The 21023-nt window shown below is 45.6% G+C and overlaps 1 protein-coding gene across 6 annotated transcripts in view; it reads left to right on the forward strand.

Moving 5' to 3' along the window:
* Nucleotides 1-21023, forward strand: part of LOC140394858 (double-stranded RNA-specific editase 1-like) — a 424458-nt gene that overhangs the window by 173936 nt on the left and 229499 nt on the right. Inside the window, exon 3 of one of the 6 annotated variants that reach the window (XM_072482047.1) lies at nucleotides 663-745. The exons of the other annotated variants lie outside the window; for them this stretch is intronic. Coding sequence (XP_072338148.1) covers nucleotides 715-745 — 31 coding nt within the window. The 5' untranslated portion in view covers nucleotides 663-714. The remainder of the gene's footprint in view (nucleotides 1-662; nucleotides 746-21023) is intronic. 6 annotated transcript variants of the gene reach the window in all.

The following is a 21023-nucleotide window of genomic DNA, read 5'->3' on the forward strand; positions in this document are numbered from 1 at the left end:
AAACTCGTCCATAGACTGGGCAAAAAGGGCCAAAATTGGAGTACCTGGTGGGTGCGACTGCTCACCACATAGCCGCCATCGGAAAACCCTGATGGGCAATGATGGTGTGGAGGACGGGTTTTCAGGAGCGTGTTTGGGATGGTTTTCTCAAACAGTATGTTGAGTCACTGACTAGAAAAACAAGCTATGGTAGATCTAGTATTATGTCATGAAAAGGAGTGATTAATAATCTTGCGCTTTGGGATGAATGACCATAATATGATGTATATTGCATTATGTTTGAAAGTGAGGTAGTTCAATCTGAAGCCAGGGTATTAAATTTAGCGAAGGGAAATTAAGACATGAGCAACAAATTCGCTGAGGTGAATTGGGAAAATACAATAAAAGATATGACCGTACATATGCAATGGACACTCTTTGAAGAATTACTACATAGTTTACAGCAAGTATATGTTTCTTTACAGCACAAAAATGCAAAAAGAAAAGTCAGCCAACCGTGGCTAACAAATGAATTTAAGGATTGTATAAGAAAAGGGCTATAAAGTTGTCAGGAATAGTGGTAAACCTGAGGGTTGGGAGGATTTTAGAATACAGCAAAGGAGGATCAAGGAACTGATAAAGAGAGAATATAATAATATAATCTTTATTATTGTCACAAATAGGTTTACATTAACACTTCAATGAAGTTACTGTGAAAATCCCCTAATCGCCACTATGAATGTGAACCAGCAAAAAATCTCTACAGGTATGTCAAAAGGAAACATTTGGCTCAGACAAATGTGGGTCCATTACAGGCAGAGTCAAAGTTGTAAAGGCGAAGCTAAAATCTTTACTGATGGTATTAGAGATCCAAGAAACTAGGGAAAATGAGGAATTGAAGGAAATTTGTATTGGTAAGAAGGTCATATTGGAGAAATTAATGGGAATGAAGATTGCTAAGTCCCAGAGACCTGATGATCTACATCCCAGAGTTGAAAGAGGTAGCTATGGAGATATTGGATCATTTGGTGATCATCTTCCAAAATCCTATGGATTCTGGAATGGTTCCTGCAGATTGAATTATCACTTGACTATTTAAGAAGGGAGAGAAAACTGGAAACTACAGGTCTGTTAGCCTTGGATCAGGAGTAGGGAACATGCCAGAATCTATTGTAAGGCGTTGATAAATAGACACTTGGATAATAATGTTCTAATTAGGCATAGTAAACATGGATATCTGAATGGGAAACCATGTTTGACGAAACTGTCAGAGCATTTAGAGGATGTTACTAACAGAATTGATAAAGGGGATTGGTGGATGTAGTATACTTGGATTTTCAAACGCCTTTTGATAAAGTCCCTCAAAGGAGGTTGGCTAGTAAAATTAAAGCATTTGGGATAGGAGGTAATATACTGGCATGGGTTAAGGATTGCTTAACAGGCGGAGAATATAAAGTAGGAATAAATGGGTAATTCTCAGGTTGGCAGGCTGTGCCTAATGGGGTACCACAGAGATCAGTACTCGGGCCTCAGCTGTTCTTAATATATATTGATGATTTGGTTGTGGGACCCAAATGTAAAATTTCCAAGTTTGCAGATGACAAAAGCCTGGTGGGAATATGTGTTGTGAGGAAGATGTGAAGTAGCTTCAAGAGAATTTGGACAGACTTACTGAGTGGGCAAAACATGGCCGATGGAATATAATGTGGAAACATGTGAGGTTGCCCACTTTGGTAGGAGGAACAGTTGTGCAGAATATTTCTTCTATAAAAAAATATATATATTTTATTGAAAATTTTTGGCCAACCATCACCGTACATTGTGTATCCTTTACACAGTAATATAACAGTACACATAACAATGGCCTGTTTTATAAACAAAAAATAAATAATATATAACAAAAACTAAAACTAAATGGCAACTGCCTTGTCTCAGATAAACACTCTCCAAAAATATGATTTAACAGTCCAATATACAATTATCTATAACAACAACCTATACATATTATACATATATATATTAACAACCCTGAGAGTCCTTCTGGTTCCTCCCCCCCCCCCCCCCCCCCCCCCGGCTGTCGTCTTCTTTCCCATTTCCTCTATCTTTCTGTGAGGTATTCGACGAACGGTTGCCACCGCCTGGTGAACCCTTGAGCCGATCCCCTTAGGACGAACTTAATCCTTTCCAGCTTTATAAACCCTGCCATGTCATTTATCCAGGTCTCCACCCCCGGGGGCTTGGTTTCCTTCCACATCAACAGTATCCTGCGCCAGGCTACTAGGGACGCAAAGGCCAAAACATCAGCCTCTCTCGCCTCCTGCACTCCCGGCTCTTCTGCAACCCCAAATATAGCCAACCCCCAGCTTGGTTCGACCTGGACCCCCACTACTTTTGAAAGCACCTTTGTCACCCCCACCCAAAACCCCTGTAGTGCCGGACATGACCAGAACATGTGGGTGTGATTCGCTGGGCTTCTCGAGCATCTCGCACACCTATCTTCTACCCCAAAAAATTTACTGAGCCGTGCTCCAGTCATATGCGCCCTGTGTAACACCTTAAATTGTATCAGGCTTAGCCTGGCACACGAGGACGATGAGTTTACCCTACGTAGGGCATCAGCCCACAGCCCCTCCTCAATCTCCTCCCCCAGCTCTTCTTCCCATTTCCCTTTCAGCTCATCTACCATAATCTCCCCCTCGTCCCTCATTTCCCTATATTTTTCTGACACCTTACCGTCCCCCACCCATGTCTTTGAGATCACTCTGTCCTGCACCTCCTGCGTCGGGAGCTGCGGGAATTCCCTCACCTGTTGCCTCGCAAAAGCCCTCAGTTGCATATACCGGAATGCATTCCCTTGGGGCAACCCATATTTCTCGGGCAGTGCTCCCAGACTTGCAAACTTCCCATCCACAAACAGATCTTTCAATTGTGTTATTTCTGCTCTTTGCCATATTCCAAATCCCCCATCCATTCTCCCCGGAGCAAACCTATGATTATTTCTTATCGGGGACCCCACCAAGGCTCCCGTCTTTCCCCTATGCCGTCTCCACTGCCCCCAAATTTTCAAAGTAGCCACCACCACCGGGCTTGTGGTGTATTTCTTCGGTGAGAGCGGCAATGGGGCCGTCACCATAGCTTGTAGGCTAGTCCCCCTACAAGACGCCCTCTCCAATGTGCAGAATATTTCTTGAATGCTAAGAGATTAGAAAGTGTAAATGTGCAAACGGAGCCTGGTGCCCTCGTCAGTAAGTCACTGCAGACTAACATTCAGGGGCAGCAAGCTATTAGGAAGGCTAATGCTATGTTGGCCTTTATTGCAAGAAGAGTTGAGTACAGGAGTAGTGAAGTCTTGCTTCAATTGTATATAAGCTTGGTTAGATCACACCTGGCTTCACCTCAGAAAGGATATTATTGCCTTAGCGGGAATGCAATGAAGATTCACCAAACTTGTTCCAGGGATGGCGAGATTGTCCTTTGATGAGAGATTGGGCAAACTGGGTCTGTGTTCTCTAGCATTTCAAAGAATGCGAGGTGATCTCATTGAAACCTACAAAAGTTTGAGAACGTTCCTGTGAAGCGCTGTGGGATGTTTCATTACATTGCAGGCATAATATAAATATAAATACGTGTGCCCCCCCCCTCCAAAAAAAAGCCGAAAGCATGTCAATGGTAGTAATTAAGGGGATTGAAGAAGGCGGGCACAATTAAAGAGATGATATCGACAAGAGAAGAAAAGGTGGGAAGAAGGTTTTCGAACTGCGGTTTTGGATCTAATTGATTTGGAAGGGAATAATTTATTTTTGTTACAGTCTACACTGTCAAGACTAAATGGAACGTCTGCTGTTTGTAACTGAATGAATGTTAATGATGACACCAAAGTCTTGCCTTAACCTTTATCTCCTACCTTCTTCAAAAAAAAGCGATGGTGCAGCAGTCATATCAGACTGATTAAGCTCTATTTTTGTACAAAACGATGCATTGGAATAACCAACGAGGCTGAGAATGTTACTTGGAGCTGCCCCAATTTCTTGGCTCTTATCCAGTGAGTATCTGAACCGAGCAGGAAGGGATCAATTTCTGTGCTGAGCTAGCAAGATTCTGACAATTGGTCACAGCACCTCCATTTAGGAGATTACTATCCAGAAATCTGTGCTAAAACTGCTGGTAAACATCATGGATTAGATTGGATTTGTTTATTGTCACATGTACCGAGGTACAGTGAAAGATATTGTTCTGTGTACAGCTCAGACAGATCATTCCGTACATGAAAAGAAAATACGTAATAGGGCAAACATAAAATACACAATAGATACAGGCATCGGGTGAAGCATACAGGAGTGTAGTACTACTCGGTAAAGAAGATTTGTGAAGAGATTAGATCAGTCCATAAGAGGGTTGTTTAGGAGTCTGGTAACAGCGGGGAAGAAACTGTTTTAGATTCTGTTAGTGCGTGTTCTCAGACTTTTGTATCTCCTGCCCGATGGAAGAAGCTGAAAGAGTGAGTAAGCTGGGTGGGAGGTGTCTTTGATTATGCTGCCCGCTCTCCCAAGGCAGCGGGAGGCATAGATAAAGCCAATGGATGGGAGGTGGGTTCACGACTCTGTAGTTTCTTATGGTCTTGGGCTGAGCAGTTGCCATACCAGGCTGTGATGCAGCCGAATAGGATGCTTTCTATGGTGCACCTGTAAAAGTTGGTAAGGCTCAATGTGGACATGCCGAATTTCCTTAGTTTCCTGAGGAAGTATAGGCGCTGTTGTGCTTTCTTGGTCGGAGTGTCGACGTGAGTGGACCAGGACAGATTGTTGGTGATGTGCACACCTAGGAATTTGAAGCTGTCAACCATCTCCACATCGGCCCTGTTGATGCAGACAGGGGTGTGTACAATATTTAGCTTCATGAAGTCAATGACATCTGATAGGAGCAGGTGGTTGTGAGTCACTCCCTTCAGGACAATAGAAAAATGGTTGAGAAAATCTAAGTTGCTTAAAAACTGTTTGGGTGACTTAATAGCCATGGGTTGGTGCATGAATTATCTACTTAGTTAGTGTTGTACGCTGCTTGCTTATTCTCTGAATGCCCCCTTGGAGAGCAATGCAGTGAAGAGAAAGCTTGAGATATAATTACTGCTAATTCTCCCAGCTTCTGCTCAGTAAAGTACAGTGGTAAGTGAATCGATTGCTAGTAATGCTGCAGTTATAATGCTGGTGATGATTTAAGTTTAATTACGAGTTAAGATATGCAAGAATGCAGAAGGCAGCTTATTATTTATCTTCCTTTCTTACTCTGGTTGATTTACCAAGCAATTTAAAAGGTGAAAACAAACCTTTATTTGTGAAGAGGATTTGCGGTGCTATTTCACATCAATGACACTTGAAGCAAGTCTCACACAACACAAGGGGCACCTAATTGTATTCTGTTGTGGTACTTGGAATAAATTTTATGCATTTGTGTACTTACACTGCCAGCTACTTTTGTAAAATGCCTTCCACTCAGTTCTACTTTTTTTTTGTCAACGCTGACTGCTGTCGGATCTCCGGTGGCGGCTATGGTGTGAACGGTCGCACATTTGGCAGCTCCCGCTCGAGGCTGCTTTTTCAGATCTTTTCCCCGTTTGGAGGGTGGATGTGTGGCTGAAAAAGTGTAGGGCTCTTCAGAGAGAAGTCTGACTGCACTGGTGGGACTGGTGGATGGACCCACGGAGGACCAGAAGTGGGTCAAGAAGAAGGGAGCAGTTGGAGCAAGAGAATCTTTGGGCGCCACAGCTTAAGATGGTGGAGGGCCTGCGCTGCCTACCCAATGGTCGATGGAACAACTCGTGAACTTCTTAAATGAGAAGTTCAGCCAGCAGAGGAGAAAGGCCTACGAGGACGTAGCCAACGCTGTAGACCTGTTGAAGTCGGGAATCGACTGAGTGGAGCAGAGGCTGGAGTCCCAGGGCCAGGCCATTTGGAAAGTGGAGGAGGCGGTGGCTTTGTTGGCGGCGAGATGGGAGCAATGTGGGAGACCCAGAAGCGGCTGCAGGAGAAGGTAGAGGACATTGAGAACCACTCCAGGAGGCAGAACTTGAGGATTGTAGGCATCGAGGGATCGGGCGCGGCCATGTATGTGACTGGAATGCTGGAAAAGTTGATGGGGGTGCACCTTTTAGTCTGTTGGGAGTTTTTGATGTTTTTGTTCTGTTTTTTAATGTTGCACTGTTGGCTGCGAGGTGAGCTAGTGGGGGGGCTGGGGCTGCCAGGATAGCTTGGCGGGCTAGTTACCGGGAGGGCAGTGGGGGTGATCAGGTAGGTAGTGTAGCAGAGGGGGATGGGGGTTGTTGTTTTGTTTAGGGAAGTGGGGGGGGGCTGCTGACAAAGGTGTTGTTGCTGTTGCGTTATATGGGAGGGAGTGGTGACGGTGTACACCTGGGGGTGGGCCTGGAGGGTCGCGTGGCACGGGCGGGGGACTGGCTTAAGAAGGGGTATGGTTGATCGGCTGGGGGGGGGGGAAGAAGAAGGAGAATGCCTTCTGACCAGGCTCGCCACATGGAACGTGAGGGGGCTGAATTGGCCAGTCATACGGTCGCAGGTTTTCGCGCACCTGAGGAGTTTGAAAGCAGATGTGACCTTTTTGCAAGAGACGCACCTGAGGGTTGGAGACCAGACAAGGTTAAGGAAAGAGTGGGCAGGGCAAGCTTTCCATTCAGGGTTGGATGTGAGGACGCGTAGGGTGGCAGAACTGGCCAATAAGTGTGTGGCCTTTGAGGTGGGGAGTATTGTAGTGGATCCGGGGGTGGGGGGGGGGGGGGCAGGGTGTCATGGTGAGTGGGAAATTGGAGGGGTTGCCAATGGTCCTAGTTAATGTTTGTGCCCCAAATTGGGACCATGTGGAGTTTGAGGCGAGTATTGGGGAAAATCCCTGACCTAGATTCGCACCAGCTGATTATGGGGGGGTGGGGGGGGTGGACTTTAACACAGTCATTGATCAGGGGGTAGATCGGTCGAATTCGAGATCAGGGAGAGTGCCAGCAGTGGCAAAGAAGATGAAGGAGTTTATGGAGTGCATGGGGGGTAGTGGGTTTAGGAGGCAGAGGGCGAAGGAGTATTCATACTTCTCCCATGTGCATAAGGTGTACTCGCAGATTGATTTTTGTGTGGTGGGTAAGTCGTTGCTGGCGGAGGTGGTGGATTTGGAATATTCGGCGATCGTGGGACCACGTGCCGCATCGGGTGGACTTGCGAGTGGATCGGGGAGGGGCTCAGTGCCCGTAGTCGAGGTTGGATGTGGGGCTGCTAGCGGAGGAGGAGGTATGTGAGCAGGTAAGGGGCGCCATCTGGGGGTATGTGGAAGTAAACAGTGCAGGTGAGGTCTCGGCTGCCACTCTAGTTTATATCAATTCGGACTCACCGGGAGAAGGAGGAGCGAGCAGAGATGTCAAGGTTGGTGGACGAGATTATGCATTTGGACAGAAGATACGTGGAGGCACCGGAGACGAGACTGTTGAATGAGAGGCAGAAGCTCCAGATGGAGTTTGGGCTGGTGTCCACGAGGAAGGCAGTGGAGCAGTTGTGGAGGGCCAGAGCGGCAGTAGTGTATGAATACAGGGAGACGGCTAGCAAATGCTGGCCCACCAGTTTAGGAGGCAGGAGGCGGCGTGGGAGATTGGCAGGGTGAAGGAAGGCAAAGATGGAGTGGTATTTGATCTGGTGGAGGGGTGAGGAAATGAGGTGTTTAAGGAGTTCTATAGGAGACTTTATGAATCGGTGCCCCCGGCTTGTTTGGGGGGGGAGGAGGAGGAGAATGCAGGATTTATTTTTTGGACGGGTTGGAATTCCCTAGAGTGGAGGTGGGGCTAGTAGAGTGGCTGGGAGCTCCTGTTGGATTGGTTGAGGTGCTGGAGGGTATGGGGGCAATGCAGGCAGGAAGGCCCTGGGCGCAGATGGCCTCCCAGTAGAGTTTTATAAAAAGTTTTTGGGAGACCTGGGGCCCCTGCTGGTGAGGGCATTTAATGAAGGAAGGGAGAAGGGTGTGCTCCCCCCTATGTTATCGCACAGCTCAATACCTTTGATCCTAAAGAAAGATAAGGACCCGGAGCAGTGTGGGTCCTACCGCCCAATATCACTATTGAATGTGGATGCCAAGTTGCTGATTAAGATTCTGGCCTCGCGGATTGAGAATTGTGGGCCAGAGGTGATTGGGAGGGAGGCACATGTCGGCCAATATCAGGCGCCTGTTAAATGTCATAATGATGCCCCCAAAGGGATGGAATGTGGAGGTGGCAGCCGCAATGGATGCGGATAATGCCTTTGATTGGATAGAGTGGGAGTATTTGTGGGAGGTTTTGGGGCGGTTCGGGTTTGGACAGGGGTTTGTGGATTAGATCCGATTGCTATACCAGGCACCGGTGGCGAGAGCAAGAACGAATCACGTGAGCTCGAGGCACTTTAGGCTGTACGGGGGGAAGAGGCAGGAATGCCCACTCTCCCCATTGTTTTTTGCCTTGGCGATGGAGCCACTGGCAATGGCGCTTAGAGCGTCTGGGGTTTGGAGAGCGATTGTGCCGGGGGAGGGGTGGGGGGAAGCATAGGTTGTCCTTGTATGCGGCCGACCTGTTATTGTACATATATGACCCACAGGAAAGCATAGGGGATATTATGGACATTTTGGTGGAATTTGGCCAGTTTTCGGGGTATACATTAAACATGGGAAAGAGTGAGGTCTTAGTAATTCAGGCGAGGGGGCAGGAGATGAGGCTGGGCGAGCTGCCATTTAGGGTAGTGGGGGCAGGTTTTAGATACCTTGACATTCAGGTGGTGCGGGGGTAGCAGCAATTGCACAAGTTGAATCTGGCTCAGTTGGCAAATGAAGGGTGAATTTAGAAGATGGCATGTGCTTCCGTTGTCATTGGTGGGGCAGGTGCAGCCCGTAAAGATGACTGTGGTCCCGTGGTTTTTGTTTACATTCCAGAATCTCACGATTTTTATCTCCAAGGCCTTTTTCAAGAAGGTTAACTCTATAATATTGGGATTTGTGTGAGCAGGGAAAGCCCCTTGAGTAAAGAAGGCGTTGTTGGAGGGGGGGGGGAGTTGGCCTTGCCAGATGTAAATAATTATTGGGCGGCAAATATAGCCATGGTAAGGAAATGGGTAGTGGGGAAGGTGTCGGTATGGGAGCTGACAGAGGCAGCCTCCTGTAAGTTTACTAGTTTGGGAGCGCTGTTGACGGCGCCTCTGCCATTTTCGCCGATCAGGTACGCCACAAGTCCGGTATTAGTGGTGGCCCTGAGGGTGTGGGGACAGTGGCGACAACACTTGGGGCTTGAAGGGGCCACGGTTTGGGCTTTGATCTGCGGGAATTGCAGGTTTGCTCCGCCAGGACTGGACGGGGGGAGGTTTAAGGGTTGATCGCGGGCATGGATCAAGCGATTTGGGGATTTATTTGTGGCGGGCTGCTTCCCGAGCTTGGGAGTATGTTGTGGGAATGGCTTCCAATACTTACAGTTGCGGAACTACGTGAGAAAAGAGATGCCATCCTTTCCCGATCTGCGGCCCTGGGGTTGCAGGACAAGGTGGTGTCGAGAACAGAGGTTGGAGAGGGCAAGGTGTCAGACATATAAAAGGAATTGATGGACTGGGAGGGTGCCCCGTTAGGAGTAGTTGTGGGGGGTGAGCTGGAGGCTGGGGTATGAGAGGAAGCTTTGAGACGGGTGAATGGGTCCTCCTCGTGCACCAGACTGAGTCTCATTCAATTTAAGGTGGTCCATAGGGTGCATATGACGGTGGCTAGAATGAGTAGGTTCTTTGAGCAGGTGGAGGATAAGTGTGGGTGTGTGCGGGAGGGCCTGCGAATCATGTTCACATGTTTTGTGCCTGCCCGAAGCTGGACGGATTTTGGCAGGGGTTCGCTGACGTGACGTCTGAGGTACTGAGGGTGAAGATGGTTACGAGTCCAGAATTGGCAGTGTTTGGAGTGTCGGAAGTCCTGGGAATCCAGGGGGTGAGAGAGGCCGATGTTGCCTCTCTGGTAGCCCAGAGAAGGATCCTGTTGGGGTGGAGGGACTCGGAGTTTCCGAGGCCGGGGGTGTGGGTGAACGACCTTGTGGATTTCCTTAGGCTGGAGAAAATTAAATTCGCCTTAAGGGGGTCGATGGGTGGGGGGGTTTAGGGTTTACAAGAAAAAGTGGAGGGTGGGGGGTATGGGAGGGAGGGCGAGCTGCGGTTCTTGGTTACTCATTGAGTTACAATGTGATCTCCTGTTTGTTATCTTTTGGTTATCGTTTTGATCGTGGTTGTGTTTGATGTTTATTATAAATGCCTCAATAAAAATAATTAACAAAAAGCACTGGCTGCTGTCCAATCCATTAGAACAATGATGTAATCAGCAACTGAGAAACCCTTAAACTAAATATAATTTGGGGATAAGTATATTAGTTAACGTGTGAATTGGGAATAACTTATAAATGTTATTCAAGTTAGGAAGATTTACTTTGTTTATAATTGTTTTTTCCTCCTTTGGACCAGTGTTTGAAGAATCCTTGTGTTCTGGGATGGATAGGCCTCTTAAATACGAGCTGCTTGCTCAATCTTGTGCATGAAAATTATTTCATTCTTTCTAAAGGTCGATCTGCAGCCAGAAATTTACAAACAACTGGCAATCTGCAAGTTTTTTTTGCAGCCACTAATCTGCAATCATCCTGTTTAGATCCCTTTAGACCGCTGCGAGATCTAAAGCAGGCTTGTCCAACCTTTTTGCGTGGGGTCACATTCCATTTTTTTTCTAACTCTGGGCCGATAAGCAGATTTCGGAAAGATAAATGAATTTTTAAAAATTGAGCATGAAGAAAAGAAACAACTTGTTGATCAAAAATAAAGTCAAAGCAGCAAATTGAAAATGTTTTCTTACGCGCGCTCTCTTACGTGCGCTCTCTCTTCTTACGCGCACGCTGTCTTACGCGCTCTCTCTTCTCACGCGCGCTCTCTCTTCTCACGCGTGCTCTCTCTTACGTGCTCTCTTCTTACGCGCGCTCTCTCTTAGGCGCGCTCTCTCTTACGCACGCTCTCTCTTACGCGCGCTCTCTTACGCGCGCTCTCTCTTACGCGCGCTCTCTCTTACGCGCGCTCTCTCTTACGCGCGCTCTCTCTTACACGCCCTCTCTTACACGCCCTCTCTTTTATGCGTCCTCTCTTCTTACATGCACTCACGCGTGCACTCGTGCGCTCTCTTACACTTGCTCTCTCCTTTAGGCGTGTTCTCTCCTTACTTGCGCTCTCTCTCCTTTACACGTGCTCTCTCTTACGGGCGCCCTCTCTTCACGCTCTCGCTCTGAAGAGCCTCTCCCCCTCTAGAGCCTATCAGCAGCAAATTCACATGAGGAGTATCCTGTAATTGGAGGAGCAGCCCCTTTCAAAGATCTTGAACTTCACTCACCTGTCTTAATTGGCATTTTGAACAGTGGTTCAGGGATTACATAGAATGGGGTGGGGGTGGGGGGACCACATTCCAGCCTGTGGGGCGCCGGTTGGACAAGTCTGGTCTATAGTCTTTAAGGATTGGCCAGTTTAGCAGTTAGAAATCACACCCAGATTGTAACTCCAAAAAGACCTGTGAGGAATATAAAATCAACTGCTACTAATAATGCCTGTTTTCTGCAATGGAAACACTGTTTCCCCTTGTTCAATGTAACAGGATTGCAGGTTTCCTTTGTGTATGTTAGTGTTCGCGTGGGGCTATTTGGATGCTCAAGTGATGCAAAATGCACTTTATGCCTACACCAGGTTCAAACCTCCGCTTGCTAATGAATCAAACTGATATTTTTATATTCATTTCTGAAAGGTCAAGATGTTGGAAAATTAACATTCTTTCCATGTGGTGGGAAATGAGATATAGCCTCCTTTCTCCTTTGGCCATTGTACTGTTGATCTTGGGTGCCTTGGAATTTGTGATAAGGGATTGAAGTTTGTTGTCTGATCTCGTGCTTCCCACTGATTAACTGGAGGAAATTATAACACCTACAGGATTGGATGTTGGTCACGTAGTCTGATAAAAGAGGCATCAAAAGGAGAGTATTTTATCTATTGGGACAGACATCTTTGTTCTACTTCTGCTGGGTTGCTGAGAATTCAAAAGCTTGAGTAAAAGTACTGATGCTGTCTCGAAATGTAAAATTAGATTTGGTGAAATTAAACCCGAAGGATCATCCGATTCCTCGCCCACTGGACTAACTGTTCCTCGGTGGTGCAGTGGTTAGCACTGCTGTCTCACGGCGCTGAGGTCCCAGGTTCGATCCCGGCTCTGGGTCACTGTCCGTGTGGAGTTTGCACATTCTCCCCGTGTTTGAGTGATTTTCGCCCCCGCAACCCAAAGATGAGCAGGGTAGGCGGATTGGCCACGCTAAATTGCCCCTTAATTGGAAAAAATTAATTGGGTACTCTAAATTTATTTTAATAAAAGAGTTGCTTTTTTTTTTTTGCAGTTTAAAATTTGAGTCTTTACTCATTTTCATCACTCTTTGTCTTTGTAATTTTCATTTTTTAGCTTATTTCGCTGCAGTTATACAAGCTATTGCTAATTCATTATTAAAGATGTTTTTAGCTTTTTTTTCTATATGCTAAAACTCTCCCAAATATTTGACTTTCTACATCTCCATTTTCCTTCTTCTTTTATCAGTGACTGTGCCTTCAACTGCTTAGGCTCTCAGCTCAAATTTTCATCTTCAAGCACTCTGCTTATTATCCCTCTCTTTCTTACTTTAAAAATACTTTTTCCCTCTCTTTCTTACCTTAAAAATAGTTCTTTGACCAAGTATTTTGTCATCAGTCCTCACAGCTCTTAGCTAGGTGTCATGCTTGTTTAATCATGTGGCACACTTTGAACTTTTTACTACATTAAAGACGCTGTACAAATACAGGTTGTTTTATGATTGATGTGAATCTGTCCAAGCTCCATGAATTCCAATGTCTGCATGTCCTTTCCACCTTTTATGCTATCTTATTTCAGTTTGTATTTTAGACTGCTGTCAATGTATGCCTGAACTGCCCATACCGTCTGAGAATGTCCAAGATAGTGGTCAACAATATGCTGAGGATGATGCAAAAAATCATACCTGTGAATTACTTTTAGATATGAGGTGTTGCACCATTGTGAGATGTTATTAAAGACTTCAAAAATGGTAGCAGTAAGTTTGAAGATCTTTGGCTTTATTGAATAAAAGGCAAATAAGTGCAGTCAAAATGATCTGTTACAAATATGCTCACAGTTAACTCCTTGAACAGACAAAATCAAACTGTACCCTTATAGCATTTATTTTCCCTGAATTTTGTATCTGAGAACTTTGTGTTCTTTTGGAAATTCTTTTGGAAAATGTGAACTGATCCACTTTGACACTCAGAATAGAAAAGCAGCATATTATTTAAATAGAGAGAGATTGCAGAACTCTGCGTAAGGAGGGATCTGGGTGACCTGGTACATGAATCGCAAGCGGTTTGTATGCAGACACAACAGGTGATCAGGAAGGCAAATGGAATATTGGTCTACAGTTTACAGCTTTGGTCCCCTTATTTAAGTAAGGGTATAAATGCATTGGACGCAGTTTAGCTAGGGTTCACTTGATTGATACCTGGGATTGGGGCATTATCTTATGAAAAGAGGTTGGACAGGCTGTGCATGCATCCATTGGAGCTTAGAAGAATGACAAGTAATTGTATTGAAAAATGAGATCTTAAGTGGACTTGGATAGAGTAGAATCTTAGAATCCCTACAGTGCAGAAGGAGTCCATTCTGTCCATCGAGTCTGCACCAGCCCTCGGAAAGAGCACCCTACTTAAGCCACACCTCCACCCTATCCTCGTAACCCAATCTAACCTTTCAGATGCTAAGGGGCAATTTATCATTGCCAATTCACCTAACCTGCACATCTTTGGACTGTGGGAGGAAACTGGAGCACCCGGAGGAAACCCACGCAGACACGGGAGAACATGCAGACTCTGCACAGACAGTGACCCCAAGGCTGGAATTGAACCCGTGGCCCTGGAGCTCTCTCTCCCTCCCTCTCTCTCCTACTGTCGATACTGAAAGGACGTTTCCACTTGTGGGGAAAGTTAGAACTAGCGGACACAGATTAAAAAATATGGGGTCCATAGAATCTCTATAATGCAGAAGGTCTACCCCGACCCTCCGAAAGAGCACTCTACCTAGCCCCACTCCCCACCCTATCCCCGTAGCCCCACGCATTGATCATGACCAGTCTACATAACCTGCATATTTTTGGACTGTGGGAGGAAACCCACACAGACACTGGGGAATGTGCAAACTCCACACAGGCTGGAATCGTGCCCGAGTCCCTGGCGCTGTGAGGCAGCAGTGCTAACCATTGTGCCGTCTTAAGTGGTCACCCATTTAAGTGGGAAATGAGGAGGATTTTTTTCTGAGGGCTGAGGCTTTGGAACTCTGTTCCCCAGAGAGTGGGGGAGGCAGAGTCATTGTATATATTTAAGGCAGAGGTAGATACATTCCTAACTAACAAGGGAGTCATCAGGTAATCGGGATGGGTAGGAATGTGGAGGTGGGTAAGAATGTGGAGTTGAGGTCACAATTAGATCAGCCATAATCTTATTCAATGGAGAAGCAGACTCAAATGGCCTCCTGCTCCTAATTCTTTTGTTAAATGTTAATTGCGTGTTACCCGACTCCTGTGTAAGTGGCCAGTCCTTTGAGTTCCACAGATCTGATTCTTTTTAATGTGTAAATAAACAAACCTGTTTAAACAAATTGTCAGTAAGTTTCTGCACCTCGTTTTTGAACGAGACTGAAGACATAGAAGTTTTAATTAAAGCCAAAAGAAATTAGTATTATTTTATCAATTGATTATTCATTCAAGGATAAATATATCCAGCAGAGGGCGTTGAAGCATCTCTTGTGAAATACTGTTTCTGATGAGATATTACTGTGCAGCATTGAGCAGAATTTTTCACTCTTCACTCTTCGCGCTAGTTGGAGTAGAATGTTACTTGTGACATTGAACTTATTGCAATAGTAATTTTATATCGTCGAAAGATCTATATTAATTAGATAAATGACGGTACATGGTTTTAATCTAGGTAAATAAAAGGAAATCTATACTGTAACAAAGATCAGCAAATTACTGTAGATGACAAAATATGTCAGTAAATGTGGGAAGTGAAAAGGATTTGATAGAATTATTGAATATTCAAGAGCTTTCTGGCCAGAGCAAGGCTTGGATTAAAATATTGAAATACTTCTAAATTGGAATACTTAATGCAATTTTGAAGATATTGATTTCAAAGGAGCACTAATGCTTTAGAAAGTGCTCAGGAATGATGAGGATGATTCCAGCTCTTAAATTGTGAGGTAAGTCTGTTCTGCACTTGTTTGCACTGGACAAGAAAACATCAGGTCTTCAGAAGTCCAAGACGAATAGATGGTGTAGCTCTAAGCAGGTGTGAGTAAGTTATCTGGCATAACTGTGTCAGATTGTCCTGAGTGCAGAACAAGTAGACAAAATTAGACAATGGATATATGGACCAGATTCTGAACAAAAGCAATTAATGTTGATTAGACTGAATAAATATAATGGGATGATTGTTAGCTGTAGGGATAGGTGGATAGTGAGATGACAAAATATGGCAGGAGGCATAATGGTTTTCTGGCTGCTATGTGTTTGGGAGAAGGGAAGAATCCTTGGAAAGTGGCGAGTAGTAGAGAATGGGGGATGTAAATGCTTGATTACTTTGCAGACTTTTTATGCAGAAATTAAGTAGGCTGTTTGGATTCCAATACAGGATCAATTGTACGTCTCTTAAAGAAGTTGTGAATAACATTTTTGTGTTTCATGTTTCCTTGGAATGTAGATGAAGCAAATATGTGTATGATCTTTTTCTTAATAGTTAAAGATCTGCCCCAGTAATAGATTCCATTTCTGAAGTGTCTTTAATGTAGCAATACATTCCAAAACATCTCATAATGATGCAAGGAGAAATCAGTGCAGCATTGTAGAAGGGAAGGATAGAAGTACACGGGTGACCCAGAGAGGTGGGTTTCAAGTGAGATGCAGAGGCACATGGTTTCGGGAGGACATGGAGCCTAGGTAGCTGAAGGTATGGTTGTCGAGTGAGGTGAAAGGCATATGGATGCACAAGAGGTTGAAACAGAAACATTGGGATTGAGCGAGTTGTCCAGAGGAAGTTACAAAGGTGGGGAGAAGTGGGATTTAAACACTGGAACATGGCCTAAATGTTTAATGCTAAAAGTGGTTTTCATTAAATTTGAAGATGTTGAGCTAAACAGGCCCTTGATAATCTTGTTCACCAATTATTGTTTCATTCACATGTGCCAAAATCTGACTTTTATGATTTGTCAACATGGAGCAAACATCAGAGTTAGAGGATCCTCTTACTCATAAGAACTTAAGAACTAGGAGCAGGAGTAGGCCATCTGGCCCCTCGAGCCTGCTCCACCATTCAATGAGATCTTGGCTGATCTTTTGTGGACTCAGCTCCACTTTCCGGCCCGAACACCATAACCCTTAATCCCTTTATTCTTCAAAAAACTATCTATCTTGATCTTAAAAACATTTAATGAAGGAGCCTCTACTGCTTCACTGGGCAAGGAATTCCATAGATTCACAACCCTTTGGGTGAAGAAGTTCCTCCTAAACTCAGTCCTAAATCTACTTCCCCTTATTTTGAGGCTATGCCCCCTAGTTCTGCTTTCACCCGCCAGTGGAAACAACCTGCCCGCATCTATCCTATCTATTCCCTTCATAATCTTATATGTTTCTATAAGATCCCCCCTCATCCTTCTAAATTCCAACGCGTACAGTCCCAGTCTACTCAACCTCTCCTCGTAATCCAACCCCTTCAGCTCTGGGATTAACCTAGTGAATCTCCTCTGCACACCCTCCAGTGCCAGTACGTCCTTTCTCAAGTAAGGAGACCAAAACTGAACACAATACTCCAGGAGTGGCCTCACTAACACTTTATACAATTGCAGCAGAACCTCCCTAGTCTTAAACTCCATCCCTCTAGCAATGAAGGACAAAATTCCATTTGTCTTGTTAATCACCTGTTGCACCTGAAAACCAACTTTTTGCGACTCATGCACTAGCACACCCAGGTCTCTCTGCGCAGCGGCATGTTTTAATATTTTATCATTTAAATAATAATCCCTTTTGCTGTTATTCCTACCAAAATGGATAACCTCACATTTGTCAACATTGTATTCCATCTGCCAGACCCTAGCCCATTCACTTAGCCTATCCAAATCCCTCTGCAGACTTCCAGTATCCTCTGCACTTTTTGCTTTACCACTTATCTTAGTGTCGTCTGCAAACTTGGACACATTGCCCTTGGTCCCCAACTCCAAATCATCTATGTAAATTGTGAACAGTTGTGGGCCCAACACTGATCCCTGAGGGACACCACTAGCTACTGATTGCCAACCAGAGAAACACCCATTAATCCCCACTCTTTGCTTTCTGTTAATTAACCAATCCTCTACCCATGCTACTACTTTCCCCTTAATGCCATGCATCTTTATCTTATGCAACAACCTTTTGTGTGGCACCTTGTCAAAGGCTTTCTGGAAATCCAGAAGTACCACATCCATTGGCTCCCCGTTATCTACCGCACTGTTAATGTCCTCAAAAAATTCCACTAAATTAGTTAGGCACGACCTGCCCTTTATGAACCCATGCTGCGTCTGTCCAATGGGACAATTTCCATCCCGATGCCTCGCTATTTCTTCCTTGATGATAGATTCCAGCATCTTCCCTACTACCGAAGTTAAGCTCACTGGCCTATAATTACCCGCTTTCTGCCTACCTCCTTTTTTAAACAGTGGTGTCACGTTTGCTAATTTCCAATCCGCCGGGACCACCCCAGAGTCAAGAGAATTTTGGTAAATTATCACTAGTGCATTTGCAATTTCCCTAGCCATCTCTTTTAGCACTCTGGGATGCATTCGATCAGGTCCAGGAGACTTGTCTACCTTTAGCCCCATTAGCTTGCCCATCACTACCTCCTTAGTGATAACAATCCTCTCAAGGTCCTCACCTGTCATAGCCTCATTTCTCCCCTCATGCTAGTTTATATTTTGTTGTTATCTGTATACTTTAGCTATGCTCATACAAAATCAGAATACTGCAGCGCTGGAGATCTGAGATAAAAACAAAATGCTGGAAATAATCAGCAGGCCTGGCAGCTTCTGTGGAGAGCTAATCAGTGAAAACGTTTCAGGTCGTTGACCTTCCGTCAGATTCAGTTAACTCTGTTTTCCCAAAGAAACTGCCAGATATGCTGAGTATTTCCAGCATGTTCTGTTCCTATTATCCTTGGCTATGCTTTTCTCATTCTGATTACTTGTCAGATATTTTCTAGGTTAATATCATTGAAGGTCATGAAAGGGGGAGATGGCCATTAATTGCTGCAGTGCACAAATGCACTGATTTAATATATGTACTAGATGGTGACTTGAATGGTTTTGGACTTCCCAGGACAGATTCTGTCCGGCAACTGAGTGTTGATGTTGTTGAGTGATCAAACCCAGGGATTTTAGAATGCAGAATGTCTTGCTTTGGGAAAAATGTGAAAGTAGCGGACATAGAGGGAATAGGAACATGTGAACCAAATTTTGGAGTTAGCAGTGAAGGAACTTATACCATCATTCTCTACGCTGACAGCTGTTCATAACATTTTGAAAGCTTTTGAGGAGGCACTTGTTGTTACCAGACATCTGATCCAGTGTGGTCAGAGCAAGAAACAATCAGACTACATGTCTCAGTGAAGATTATTTAGAGTTTAAACCATAAAAGATGAATCAGGTATTATAAATTAATTTAAATCGTACAGAAAGCGAAATAAAAATGGAAGAAGCGATTAAGACACAAAGAGGGATAGAAGACAGACAGAAAAAAGTAAAAAGAAAATGAGTTTTGAAAAATATTTCCAGTACTGATTAAATTCTGAAGGAACGAGACACCATGGGTGGGATTCTCCCCTACCCAGCGGGGCGGGGGTCCCGGTGTGATGGAGTGGTGGGAACCACTCCGGCGTCGGGCCGCCCCAAAGGTGCGGAAGTCTCCACACCTTTAGGGGCCAAGCCCTCACCTTGAGGGGCTAGGCTTGCGCCGGAGTGGTTTCCGCTCCACCGGCTGGCGTGGAAGGCCTTTGGCGCCACGCCAGACAGGGCCGAAAGGACTTCGCCGGCCTGCGTAAGTCCACGCATGCGCGGGAGCGTCAGCGGCTGCTGACGTCATCCCCGCGCATGCGCAGAGGAGGGGGTCTCTTCCGCCTCCGCCATGGTGAAGACCATGGCGAAGGCGGAAGAAAAAGAGTGCCCCCATGGCACAGGCCCGCCCGCGGATCAGTGGGCCCCGATCGTGGGCCAGGCCACGGTGGGGGCACCCCCCCGGGGCCAGATCCCCCCCCCCCCCCCCCCCCCAAGGACTCCGGAGCCCGCCCGCGCCGCCTGCTCCTGCCGGTAAGGTAGGTGTTTAATCCATGCTGGCGGGAGAGGGTTGACAGCGGCGGGAATTCGGCCCATCGCGGGCCGGAGAATCGCCAGGGGTAGGCCCGCCGACCGGTGCGGCGCGATTCCCTCCCCTGCCGAATCTCTGGTGGCAGAGAGTTCGGGACACAGCGGGGGAGGGATTCACGCCAGCCCCCGGCGATTCTCCGACCCGGCGGGGGGGGTCGGAGAATCCCGCCCCATATTTGTAAAAAAAAATACATTTTCAGGATCAGGAAAGTTGCTTGGTAATAATTATTACTGACGGTGTCATGAAATATTCACTTATACCTGAATGAATGCTTATTAACCTTTTCTGGTGCCTTTCACGAGCACCCCAAATTATGCTGTTCAGTTCTTCATGTCACTACATTGATTTTGAATGATTTTGAAAATCAGTCAGCAAGGTAGTGTTAGAACACAGTTGTGGAGCAACAGGATAATTCATACATATGTGCGTTCTGTGGAAGTTGTCCATTTTATAATAATTATCTTTATCTTTAGTGTCACGACTATGCTTACATTAACACTGCAATGAAGTTACTGTGAAAATCCCCTAGTCGCCACACCCCGGCACCTGTTCGGGCGCACTGAGGGAGAATTCAGAATGTCCAATTCACAGAACAAGGACTTCTTTTGGAACGGAAACTGGAGCGCCCGGAGGAAACCCACGTAGACACTGGAGAACATGCAGACTCCGCACAGACAGTGACCTAAGCCAGGAATCGAATCCAGGTCCCTGGCACCGTGAAGTAACAGTGCTAAGCATTCTGCTACTGTGCTGCCCACTTCACTCCATAATAACTTGGTGGTGATAGCCTCGTTTGTAACACAACATCCAGACCATAGTGTTTGTAAATTTGATGAATGGGAGTGTTAAGTGAAAGTGTACACATTACACTGACAGCTGAAAAGATTGATGGTTTGACCATTCTGGGGGGAAAAATTGATAATTTTGTGCTCCTCCTCAGTGATACGAGAGCAATGTCAGTTGGATTGACACTGGACCAAATGTGTGGGGTGTGTTGGAATTTGTCCCTGGAAGAACCAGATTGTTGGGTGAAATTGGCATAGTGTGATGTGATGGGACATCACAAACACACAAGTGCGCACACACACATGGCATATAAACCTGCATCCGTAACTTGCACGTACCACTGACAGATTTCATATACAGCGTATTTCAGTTACAGGACGGTTCACTTGAACACAATTCTTGTTAATTTGAGGTAATTCTTACGTATTTCACTTCTGCACATTCCAGGAGCAAGGACACTGCAAGCTCTTTTGATCACTCTGGGGCTGCTTCTCGAGGGCATTATTCTCGGAATAAATTATTGCGCAACGAATCAACTAATGCACGGTTTTCAGGTTCCACAGTTTATGGCATACAATTTCAGGCAATTAAAGAACGCTCTTTACTTGTACTGTCAGGCTTTTCATGGCAAGTGCCTTTGAATAAAACAACATTAGAGTGTTTGTTATGTGACTGTGTTCAGTATTATTTGACCTGTCTGAGTGGTTTGCTTTAAAAGAGAGGCTTT

This window comes from Scyliorhinus torazame, chromosome 2 (genome assembly GCF_047496885.1).
Source record: "Scyliorhinus torazame isolate Kashiwa2021f chromosome 2, sScyTor2.1, whole genome shotgun sequence".
Lineage (NCBI taxonomy): Eukaryota > Metazoa > Chordata > Chondrichthyes > Carcharhiniformes > Scyliorhinidae > Scyliorhinus > Scyliorhinus torazame.